At 47.3% G+C, this 12,730-nt stretch overlaps 1 protein-coding gene across 1 annotated transcript in view; it reads right to left on the bottom strand.

Moving 5' to 3' along the window:
- Nucleotides 1-252: 252 nt before the first annotated feature.
- Nucleotides 253-12,730, bottom strand: part of sh3gl2a (SH3 domain containing GRB2 like 2a, endophilin A1) — a gene marked incomplete at both ends in the record, with an annotated part of 45,589 nt that continues 33,111 nt past the window's right edge. The window contains 8 exons of the mRNA XM_080535257.1: nucleotides 253-449; nucleotides 3,008-3,129; nucleotides 3,812-3,915; nucleotides 4,519-4,677; nucleotides 5,855-5,988; nucleotides 7,679-7,822; nucleotides 9,111-9,183; nucleotides 10,044-10,112. Of these exons, the coding sequence (XP_080391383.1) occupies nucleotides 253-449; nucleotides 3,008-3,129; nucleotides 3,812-3,915; nucleotides 4,519-4,677; nucleotides 5,855-5,988; nucleotides 7,679-7,822; nucleotides 9,111-9,183; nucleotides 10,044-10,112 (1,002 nt within the window). The remainder of the gene's footprint in view (nucleotides 450-3,007; nucleotides 3,130-3,811; nucleotides 3,916-4,518; nucleotides 4,678-5,854; nucleotides 5,989-7,678; nucleotides 7,823-9,110; nucleotides 9,184-10,043; nucleotides 10,113-12,730) is intronic.

Raw genomic sequence — 12,730 nt, 5'->3', positions numbered from 1 at the left:
CGTTCATATCTTCCTCCTCCACCTCCTCATCATCATCATCATCATCATCATCCTCCTCCTCGTTGTCATCGTCGATTCTCCTTTTAGCAGAGTAAGTAAGGGGTGATTGGTTGCCAGGAATGTTTAGGAGGCGGGATCTGGGGATGCAGGGATTGGATTGGCCGAGGGGGAAGAAACTGCTAGCTGCTGATGCTGCCACCGCCGATTACCTCACCGCGGTGGGCGTAGCAACAGGGGGGGGGAGGGGGCGCCCTAGTGGGGCAACGGCACCAGGATATCCACGTAGTTGACGGGGAAGAAGCCCGAGTTGCCGTGCAACATGCCCTCGTACCAGTTGTCGTCGATCTTGTTGGTCAGGGTGATGATGTCACCCTCCTTGAATCCTAACTCACCCTCGTTCTCTGGGTCGAAGTCGTAGAGAGCGCGACAGCACGGCTGGTCCATGGGAGCTGAGAGAGAGAGAGAGAGAGAGAGAGAGAGAGAGAGAGAGAGAGAGAGAGAGAGAGAGAGAGAGAGAGAGAGAGAGAGAGAGAGAGAGAGAGAGAGAGGATGGAGGGATGAGGAGAGAAAGACAAGGTTTAGTGGTTGTCCTGGCGAGCAAGATGTAAAGATAGATGAGAGGTCAAATCTTATTTCTGGAGTGGTAGGCTCACCTGGTGACCGGGCTGAAAGGGGCAGAGGAGGAGGGAGGGGAAGAGAGAGGGGGGAGAGAGAGAGAGAGAGAGGGGGAGGGAAGCAGGGAGATAGAGACAAGGCAAAGAAGAGAGGCGTAAGATAATTGTGTACAGACTATTCATTGAAAGACATTTTTGAACAGACAAACAGAGAGACAGAGACAGAAAGACAGAAAGAGTTGAGCAAAGAGCTCAGAACTCAGAGAAAGAAGACCCACAAGTCAGGGGAGAGAAACCAGGAAACACACGGAGAAACAAATGGACTGCAGCCCGAGAGACAGACCACGAAAAGAAAGAGGGAGAGACAGACAGACAGACAGACAGACAGAAAAAACGGACAGACACACAAACAGTTATAGACACAAGAAGCAGAGTTACATAGAAGAGATATTGTCGTATATCTCCCTTCCTCACTCTAGGCTCACCTGGGGACCTTGCTGCGAGAGGGGAAGAAGAAAGGAGGAGAGAGAGCAAAGGAGGGAAAAGAGTAGAGGAGTTTATGTTTCGTAGCATTTGATAGAAGGATGGATCGATGAAAGATGGATAGACGGGCAGATGGTTGTTGGCTAGACGGATGAAGTGACAGCAAGCGGGGGAGGGGGGGGGGGGACAGCAAAGGGAGACACACAGACAGATATGCTGTATTTGGAGGACAGACGGACTGACAGACAAGACAGACAGAAAGAAAGAAAGAAAGACAGATAGACAGACAACCAGACAAGATGGAATGATAGAGACAGACAGAGTGATCGAGAGATAGTCTCATGGTATCTCTCCAGGATTCACTCAGGATTCTCACCTGGGGACCTTGCTGCGAAAGGGGGAAGGAAAACGTAAAGGAGGGGAGAGAGAGTAACAGAGGAGTTTGTGTTTAATAGGTGAGTTTTAGGATAGTGGGTGGAGAGATGAGGCGATGAAACGACGAAAAGATGAAGAGATGAAGAGATGAAGCAATGTAGCGATGAAGAGTATGAAGCAATGAGGCCATGGCCGGATAATACCATAATAATAATAATAATAATAACTTTAATTTCTATAGCGCCTTTCAAAAAACCCAAGGACGCCATAGGCTACCACTTACTGAAGAACATGGCGTAAAAATTCAAAAACCTGTATAAAAAAACGATCAGAGAACGTGTATCGAATAAGCTCCTGATAATATCATAATATCATAATATCATCCCATATTATGGTTACGGATAAGGTGGCTTAAGTAACCTCCTGGGGACAATTCTTGGTTTTGGTCCTGAAAAAGACCAGAAAACGTTCCGATATGGTTCAGATACGGTCCGGATAAGGTCCCTATTTGGTTGTTAAGTTGTGACGTGTTTCCGGGTCCAACGTGGGCTGAGGCGCTCTCTTCGAAATGCCGCAGTAATAATAATAATTCATTATATTTGTATAGCGCTTTTCCAAGGCTCAAAGACGCTGACAATATGGGAAAAACGGGAAAGTGCTGTGTCCCTTAGATCCGAGTCTAAAAACGATTGAACTGTCATTCTACCGCTTTAGTACACTGGTACTCTGGTGCTGGGATTTTTTTTATTTGGACCCGGAAATTGCTAAACGTCACGCGTGACGTCAGACTTAACAACCGAATAGTGATGTCCCGGGGAGGTCACTTGGTCAGGGTACTGAGGACGTACTCAGGGCTCTGACTGGCCCTGATGAGGTCCCTCATGACGTTCTGGCAATGACCAGTGAAGTCCGCAAAACACGTCACAAGGACGAGGTACCGTGGTCATCACGTCATGTCCTAATGACCTTAGCTGACCAGCACGGGACGTCCTTAGGAGGTGATTTTGTTTTTTTCGTAGGGTTTGGTAGCTGAGTGGATGGACAGACGGACAGATGAGGGAGAGAAGGAGAGGTGAAGCCATGAAGCCATGGCCGGACAGACAGACGGACGGACGGACTGATATGGAAAGACAGATATAGGTGTAAGAAAGGGTTGAGTCTAGGCTCACCTGGAGACCTTGATGCTAGAAGAATGAACAGAAATCAAAGAAAGAGAAGAGAAGAGGAGACGTGTTTTGTATTCATTTGCCCTTTTTTGATGGGTGGACGGAGAGATAAAGAGATTGAGAAAAGACAAGATGGACAGATGGGAGGCAGCCATAGATAGATAGATAGATAGATAGGTAGACAGACAGACAGACAGACAGACAGACAGTCAGACAGTCAGACAGTCAGACTATAGAGAACAGAGAGACAGAACGAAAAACAGATCGACAGAAAGGCAGTTAGAAAGACAGATCAACCGCAAAGTCCGATAGATGAACCGAGAGGCAGCCGTGTAGAGGGGATGTGGTGTCAGTGTTGAGGGGTCTTACTTGGGGTGCGAGCGGCGCCACTGTGGATGCCTCCGTTGTGGTTTTCGCTGATGGAGAAGTCCAGGGAGGTACGAGGCTTGGGGATGAACTCTTTCTTGGGCTTGTTGGAGGAATCCTTGATCCTGCCAAGACCAGAACAGAAACCCAAAACAACCTTGTGAAGTAAAGTCAGAAACAGTGATCATTCCCTTATTAAAACACAACAGTCTATCATTATATCACTCCCTAACGTGCTGGAATCAAATCCATTGAAAAGCCTACTTAAAAAAACAACAACAAAAAAACAACAACAACACAATTGAGGAATTGAAAAGAAAAAACACACATGATTGGGTTTGGAACGGAACTGATCTCCAGCCCTTCTCTCATGATTCCCATGATGCACACCAGTTCTAGTCACACCAAGTCACCTCCATTTTTCTTAGTTCCAGTCCAGTTCCAGTTGATGAAAACTGAAAACATTCCAGTGCAGTCTCAGTCCACAAAAACTCCAAAACATTTTAGTCGAGTTTTCGTCGCTGACTACGGCTAGACTAAATGTTTTGGGGTTTTTGTGGACTCAGACTGCACTGGAATGTTCTCAGTTTTCATCAACTGGAACTGGACTGGAACTAAGAAAAATGGAGGTGACTTGGTGTGACTAGAACTGGTGTGCATCTTCATCTAAACACCAAAGACTAAGTGACTAAAAAGCCTGACGAAATTAACACTGCTCAGTATGGGGGGGGGGGGGGGGGGGGGGATATAGCCCCCCTGCCATGCATACGACACAACAAGGACATGGAGAGTGAAGTGTGTACTGACCGCTCCTCGATCTTGCCCTGCAGCGAGGTGAGGATCTCGGCCGCCTGCCGGTGGTAGTCCACCTGGGCCTGGACCAGGGCGGCCAGCTGGCTCACCTGCTCGATCTGCTGGGAGGACCGAAAGAAGCACGGGGGAGACTGTTACGTATGGGCGCCATGGCCGCTGGCCTCGGCTAACATCCCGATGCTAACAACGCTAGCGTGACACCGCACAAAGTCGACATGAAGGGGAGAGGGGGGGGGGGGGCTGCTGGCTCCAAGTTTTTTTGATTTAGCACGGATTCGGACACCCTCAGGAATCGATGCGGTGGTGGCGCAGGACCGCAGGACCGCTGACCTGTGCAGTCCCAGCGGCTGGGTTTTAGATCACCTTGGAACGCGACGGGTGATTGAGTGCACTGCAGGAGGCGTTTTATAGATCCCTAGCTGGTGTTATGTTAGAGTACGGTTCAACACAGTGATATGTTTCCCCTGATGCTGCCTGGTCAGACTGGTGGACTCACACGACACCGATGACACACTGACACACAGCCAGATCAAAGACCAGCCGGCGCTGGGCTTCCAGGTAAACCCCTCCGTTTCCATGGTTTCACCTGGACTATAGCCGGTAGGTCCCTGCAGCTGCCAAGTGGGTCTCTCTTGCATGCACACACACACACACACACAGACACACAGACAGACAGACAGACAGACGAATGAGGTCCTTACATCCCCATCCAGGAGGTTGAACATGCTGAGCTCAGCGATCTCCTTGGAGTCGTCAAACTTCTCCAGCGCCTGTTTGATCTCGTCGTCGTTCACCTTGCCCTGGCGCTTCTTCTTGTAGTCAAAGTCCAGGCGCCGGCCCTCCAGCTTCTTCAGGTGGTGCTGCAAGGGGCGGGCAACAAAGGTCAGAGGTCAACACAGGGGTCAACACACCCAGTGTGCGACCCAGCAGTAGTCTAACTAAATAGGACAGAGACGAAGAGACAAATACAATTATTCCATCATTTAATTGAATTTCAAGTCTGGATTATTCTATTTGGGAATTACCGGTCTTCTTTATGCCAAAAAGGAATTAACCAAATGGATCACACAAATTGGCACTGGCTGATCCAGATCTATCTTCTTATTTTTATCTTTGGTTAGTATGCCAGAACTGAGGCCGGACAGAAAAAGCCCAAATTAATCTTGGTATTGATTCTGCGGTCCCGGTGGAGGGAGATGGAGGTAATTGCATTTTGCAGCCAATGAGAGTCCACATATCTTCCCTTTGGGCAGTAAAAACTGACTGCAGTGCCGTGGATGTTCTAAATAAAGTGCTCTTTGCTCTTTAGTCAGGCGCCTATTGAAATGCATCTATGCTTGAGATTTCGGTCATGTCGTTTATTACATCTGCATATTGTTGTGGTGCGAAGCTTTTTGAAATGTTGTAACTCACAGTCAAAACAGTTTATGGCCAGTATCTGTTAAGCTGGATGGGCCCAGAATTGTCTACAAATTCTGCTTTCATTTGATTATTGATTTGATTACTGATGACTTTATCTCCTGGTCATGTGTAGTATGTTATTGTAAACTATGATCCCAGCATATCCACACAAAACGTCAGTGTTACCTATTAAATGACATCCTGCCGTTGTATCTAATCAGCAAAATATGTATATTAGTCATAATATTAGTGTATATTAGTCATACTATATATTAGTCAATCATTGACTAATTTCCACCTGCAAACCCAAACTAAACTGCTTATTTCTAATGTTATAAGCAGTTTAGTTTGGGTTTGTAGGCAGAAATTAGTCCAATAGGGTGTAGAGCTTAAGAGGTTAAGAGAGGGTTAGGTTTAGGTTGAGGGTTAGAACCCCCGCAATGCCTGTGAATGTGAACAGGGTGAATGTGGTCCACTGTGGCTCAATTGGTAGAGCATTGCACTGACAACGCTTAGGTTGTGGGTTCGATTCCCACTGGGACCATAATGACTGAAAAAAAATGCAATGCAAGTCACTTTGGATAAAGGCAGAAGTGGCTAGGTGTCCTATATGATTATATGGAGGTCCACACTCACAGCTATCTCCTTCAGGTCTTTGTCATGGAGCTGCTGCAGAGGGTCGATGAAGTTCTGCTTGACCTCCATGTCCAGAGCATCCTTCACCTCCCCCAGCTCACGCATGGATTCCCCCGCATCCACCAGAGCCAGGCCTGGAACACACACACACACACACACACACACACACACACACACGCACACACACACGTTCACATTGTGTGCCTGGTAGTCTGTCATTCTGGAATTGTAAACGCTAAGTTGGATGTTTGAAACGAGCCGATTCTGATTGTCACCCCATTGAAATGTAGAGATTTCAAACGGTGAAGGAGGAGGGCTTATATTATACAGAAAGATTTATGCACTCACTGCAATGTAAGTCGCTTTGGATAAAAGCGTCAGCTAAATGTCATATATTATAAACGTTATTTCGGTCGATTATTCCTCCCCTTTAATAATACCAATTGGTATTGTATTTTATATTGTCGGAAAGCCTGGTTAGTCACCTTTACAACAAGGTACAAATTGTAAGGATCATGCATTCGTGGAATGAGAAACACAGCTAAACGTGTGGGTAGCGCCCCCCCAAAAATAGCCCAAATCCCCTGCAATATTCTTCCGTTGGTATTCACTCTCGTTTATAACTGAGATGTGAGGATGGGTTTTGCACTGAAGTGCATATTGTGTGTGTTTGTAGATGTGTTCTACTGTTATTGTATATCAATATATGATACATGATACATCCATGGCAGCTTTCACTATTACTGTCAATTATTGCTGCTACACACACTTGACATTGTATTACTATTGTTATTATTATTATTAATAATAATAATAATAACTTTATTTGTAACGTTGCAGCTCAAAGCGCTTGTATCATTATATAATCTTAATTTAATTATTTAGTCATTTAAAGGCAATATTAAAAAGATGGGTTTTTAGTCTTGACTTAAGCATATTTGCTGCACTAGTACTGTCACTGGTTTATTATACTATATTATATTCTACTGTTAATTTGTTGATTATTGTGACTGTTGTCGAGGAGCAAGATTCCAAAGCCTTTCACTATATCAATGACGGCGGTATGAGATGTGCGTGACAAACAACATCTGATGTGATTGGACACTGTCTGGTCCTGTGTACAGTGTATATCAGGTCATATTGTCTGGTCCTGTGTACAGTGTATATCAGGTCATATTGTCTGGTCCTGTGTACAGTGTATATCAGGTCATATTGTCTGGTCCTGTGTACAGTGTATATCAGGTCATATTGTCTGGTCCTGTGACCGGTGTACAGTGTATATCAGGTCATATTGTCTGGTTCTGTGTACAGTGTATATCAGGTCATATTGTCTGGGTCTGTGTACAGTGTGTATCAGGTCATATTGTCTGGTTCTGTGTACAGTGTATATCAGGTCATATTGTCTGGGTCTGTGTACAGTGTGTATCAGGTCATATTGTCTGGTCCTGTGTACAGTGTGTATCAGGTCATATTGTCTGGTCCTGTGTACAGTGTGTATCAGGTCATATTGTCTGGTCCTGTGTACAGTGTATATCAGGTCATATTGTCTGGTTCTGTGTACAGTGTGTATCAGGTCATATTGTCTGGGTCTGTGTACAGTGTATATCAGGTCATATTGTCTGGTCCTGTGTACAGTGTGTATCAGGTCATATTGTCTGGTCCTGTGTACAGTGTATATCAGGTCATATTGTCTGGTCCTGTGTACGGTGTATATCAGGTCATATTGTCTGGTCCTGTGTACAGTGTATATCAGGTCATATTGTCTGGTCCTGTGTACAGTGTATATCAGGTCATATTGAGTATCAGTAGATTCGGTGGCCATACCAAAGTTGGACTCTTCCCCGAGCTCACGGCCAAACTTCTGCATGGACTCTCCCAGGATGGTCTCCGCCTGGGTGTAGCCCGGCCCCTTCTCCTGGCCCCGCATCTTGGACATGGAGTTGATCATGCTCATCTTGGCTCTGGAGGCTGGGACAGACAGACATAGTCAATCCCAGAGCCATTCACCAGCGCCCCAACAGCTGTGGGGTTGTTTGATAGATTCAATTGATAGGTTTTCTGTTTATCAGCGTGTTGACGAGGGGAGGTTCAATTCTGCCCCTATTTTCAAATGACTCTTCCCCAGTGTTTAAAGGTTTATTGTTACAAGTACAACACAAGTATAAGTAACATTTGTAGGCTTCAGTTCCTCGACATTGCAGCAACAAGAGAAATCAAGTGCATACCTGTGGTGTTATATGGGACTAAGGCCTGTGGTGTTATATGGGACTAAGGCCTGTGGTGTTATATGGGACTAAGGCCTGTGGTGTTATATTGGACTAAGGCCTGTGGTGTTATATGGGACTAAGGCCTGTGGTGTTATATGGGACTAAGGCCTGTGGTGTTATATGGGACTAAGGCCTGTGGTGTTATATGGGACTAAGGCCTGTGGTGTTATATGGGACTAAGGCCTGTGGTGTTATATGGGACTAAGGCCTGTGGTGTTATATGGGACTAAGGCCTGTGGTGTTATATGGGACTAAGGCCTGTGGTGTTATATGGGACTAAGGCCTGTGGTGTTATATGGGACTAAGGCCTGTGGTGTTATATGGGACTAAGGCCTGTGGTGTTATATGGGACTAAGGCCTGTGGTAACGTCTCAAGAATGTGAGGATGTGGTTGTGTTGGGTCTCCTTCCAAATAACATGAAGTTAAATGTTGTGGTTGTAGAGGGACAGAAAAGCACAATGCAGGGCAGAGCTCTTTCCTCTTTTCTTTGTCCTGGTGGGGGTTCTCAGCTGAGCTCTGTGAGTACTGTATAAATGAGAATGTGGTCCTCTCTCTGTCTCTCTCCCTCTCTCTCTGTCTCTCTCCCTCTCTCTCTGTCTCTCTCCCTCTCTCTCTCCCTCTCCCTCTGTCTCTCTCTCCCTCTCTCTTCTTCCTTCCATCCTGTCTCTCTCTCTCTCTCTCTCTCTCTCTCTCTCTCTCTCTCTCTCTCTCATTTACCATTAAGGGTAACATTTTCCTATGAAACATTTGGCCTTGTAACAATTGTTGCATGGTTACAGTATTATTAAAGCCTCATTCCATTCATCCGATTTCACCATTCTTGCACTAAATCAATCTAATATCATCTCAAGTATACAGCAGTATACATATACAGTAGTGTTCAATTATTTCTATTAAGATGTGCTTTGCTATTAGCATCATATGGCCACATGTCCTTGCCAAACCTTCCCATGGTGACAGCCAGGCAGTCAGGTGGAGGAGGTCTCACCTGGGTTGGGCTGCAGGTACTCAGTGGTCTTAGTCATGATGTCCATGACAGCCCTGCTGGTGGTGTCCACCTTCTATTAACCACAGAGGAGGGAGGGAGAGAGGGAGGGAGAGAAAGAGGAATGGAAAGAGAGAGCGAGAGGGAGTGAGGAAGGCAGTGTAGACACAGAGAGAGAGAGAGAGAGAGAGAGAGAGAGAGAGAGAGAGAGAGAGAGAGAGAGAAAACAGAGCAAACAGGCCAAATGGGTCTCTCTCAGGAGGAAACAGGGAGAGAGAAAGTGAGTGTGAGAGGGAGAAAAATAATGGTTGGCGGGAGAGAGAGAGATAAAGGGAGGAGAGAACAAGAGAGAGAGGGAGTGAGGAAGGCCGTGGAGTAGAGTGGAGAGAGAGAGTGGAAACAGGGAGAGCGAGTGAGTGAGTCAGAGAAAATGAATGGATGAAGAGGAAGGAGGAGAGCGAGAGAGAGGCAGAAAGAAAAGGGGCAGAGGGAGAGAGTGAGATAAAGACAATTGTGGGGGCTTAGTAAGCCTTGGTTATTATATATATATATATATATATATATACTGTATATACGCGCACGCACACACACACACACACACACACACACACACACACACACACACACACACACACACACAGCTCAGCCCTGGAATATAGCAATTACAATAAATAACCATGACAACAAGCCATAGTCCTTTTGACAGCCGGTACTCTTCACCTTCACTCTCAAATAAATATCTTATTAGGACTTATTATCTGTTATTACACAATCGATATACGGTGTAGTAACAGAGAGGGAGAAGAGGGAGGAGGGAGAAAGGCAGGATGAAGGAGAGAAGGAGGAGAAGGGAGAAAGGGAGGATGAAGGAGAGAAGGAGGAGAAAGGCAGGATGAAGGAGAGAAGGAGGAGAAGGGAGAAAGGGAGGACGCTTGCCTTTTCCATTTCGGTGAACTCATCGTCGAGCTTGGTCCCCTCGGCTCCGCCCACCTTCTCGCTCACTCTCTGGAAAGGGGACACAGACGACACGTGAGGGGTTAATGTTGTTTAAACAATTTCTGTTGTTTTTTGTTTTCGGTTGAGAGAGGACACTGGCGTTGCTTGTTCGCCGCTTCTCCGCCCGAAATCTAGGTGTAATTGCAGTATACAGAGTAGATTGTCCTACAAAGATAAAAAACAGTAACTAAACAAAAAATAATTAGACCGCTATACTTTCTTTTATTTATCTTTTGTTTCTTTTTATTATTACTACTCGATCTTTTCAGTTTGTAAAGCGCCTTTGAGTGTGAAGAAAAGCGCTATATAAGTCCAATATTATTATTATTATTCATAAGAAAGCGCTATACAAGTCCAATATTATTATTATTATTCATAAATATCGGTTGTTTTTAAGGCCTGTAGTTTATAACAGAAACAGGGGTCAAATTCAATTTAATTTCAGTCAGAGTTCAGTTCATTCAGACGGACACGTGACAAGACATTCACATGGATATTAACCTTGATGTAAGGACTCAATGCGTCTGAGAAATTCAATTTCAGCAAGTCGTTTTTTTTCATTCCACACACCACCGCCAGAGAAAACCTTCCTACTCCTCCGAGCTACCGCCCACGCTGTCTTTGAAATACACACAGTACACACACACACACACACACACACACACACGAATGTGCGCACACACACACACACACACACAAGAACGTGCACACACACACACACACACACACACACACACAGACACACACACACACACACACACACACACACAAACACACAAACACACACACACACACACACACACACACACACACACACACACACACTGGTGCCACTCAATCTACTGTAGACAGAAAGAGATGTTATGTTCTGGCCGTGACAAACACAGGACGTCACCCTTCAAGGCCCTGGGATGCTCAGTCCCTCAGAGAGAGAGAGGGAGGAAACAGAGAGAAGAAAGACATAGAGGGAGAAAAGGAAGAGAGGAAGGGATTGTGTGTGGGAGGCAACATACTTGTGGCAGCAACCCCTGACCTTCGCCTTTCTAAGGAATGCATGCCCGCAGTCACACACACACACACACACACACACACACGGGTGACATTGGGCTTTCTGTCAGTCAGAGTTAGGCCTTGGGCTCTGGAGCTCTCCCTCCCTCCTCTCCCTCCCTCCCTCCTTCCCTCCCTCCCTCCCCTCCGCCACCTCCACAGCGTGTGACGTAACCCCAGTGCCCAGGAGGGCGGCGCTCTGACACAACCGGGCCAGGCGAGACGAGGCCCAGAGAGAGGGCGAGGACGGAGAGACAGAGGCAGAGAGGGATTTAAGAGGCCGTCAAAACAGACGAGGGAGAGGGAGCCGCCGAGCACCAGAGCAGACGCGAAGACTTCCTCAGTAGGTCGGCAAAACGAACAAACGTGTTCTCGGCGAATAGACGTCTGACTGGATGTATGACGACGCTACGAGGACTGTTTAATATCACGTCCCTGTGGAACGTCTTATTAGGACAAATCTCGTCTATCTCATAAAACTGCTAACGGGACTAATGCCTAGCAGAGAGAGTTAATCATGTGCCGACTGCATAGACAGTACTATATGTCAGGGGTAACTCAATCAGCGGAGAGGGGGAGGAAGAGAGGGAGACATAGTAGAGAGAGAGAGAGAGAGAGAGAGGGAGAGAGAGAGTAAGCAGATCAAACAGGCCTCTCTGCCTGTCATCAGCTCCTTCTCCGACATCACTCAGAATTCTTACGGTCCTCCCGGAGCCCCGGAGCCCGTTGCCATGGAGACAGGCACCTGCCCGACTCGTCTCATCGGTTATGTGGGTCTCCTGCTTTGCATCCTACCCCTCCCTCCATCCCTCCCTCTACCCCTCCCTCCAGCTCTCCCTCCATCCCTCCCTCCAGCTCTCCCTCCATCTACCCCTCCCTCCAGCTCTCCCTCCATCCCTCCCTCCAGCTCTCCCTCCATCCCTCCCTCTACCCCTCCCTCCAGCTCTCCCTCCATCCCTCCCTCCAGCTCTCTCTCCATCCCTCCCTCCAGCTCTCCCTCCATCCCTCCCTCTACCCCTCCCTCCATCTCTCCCTCCCTCCATCCCTCACTCTACCCCTCCCTCCACCCCTCCCTCCATCCCTTGCTCTACCGCTCCCTCCATCCCTCCCTCCATCCCTCGGTCTACCCCTCCCTCCACCCCTCCATCTTTCCCTCCATCCATCCCTCCCTCCCTTCCTCTACCCCTCCCCCCATCCCTCTCTCTACCCCTCCCTCCATCCCTCCCTCCACCCCTCCATCCCTCCCTCCCTCCCTCCCTCCATCACACCATCCCTCCCTCCCTCCATCACACCTCTCCTTTCCTATTGGGAACACCAGCCACACATACTTGATGATCAAAGACAAAGAGAGAGAGAGAGAGAGAGAGAGAGAGAGAGAGAGAGAGAGAGAGAGAGAGAGAGAGATAGAGAGAGAGGACAACATGAAAGAGAGATAGACCGAGAGAGAGTGGGGTTGAGTCATCCTTGCCGGGGCGAGGGGGGGCAGTGATGGTAGACGGACGTTGACACTCCTAAGATGGGAGGTGTCTGTAAAGGAGGGAGGGAGGGAGGGAGGGAAGGAAGGAAGGGAGGGAGGGAGG

This window comes from Nansenia antarctica, assembly GCF_963989245.1.
Source record: "Nansenia antarctica genome assembly, chromosome: 6".
Lineage (NCBI taxonomy): Eukaryota > Metazoa > Chordata > Actinopteri > Argentiniformes > Microstomatidae > Nansenia > Nansenia antarctica.
This window is presented reverse-complemented; position numbering and strand designations above follow the sequence as displayed.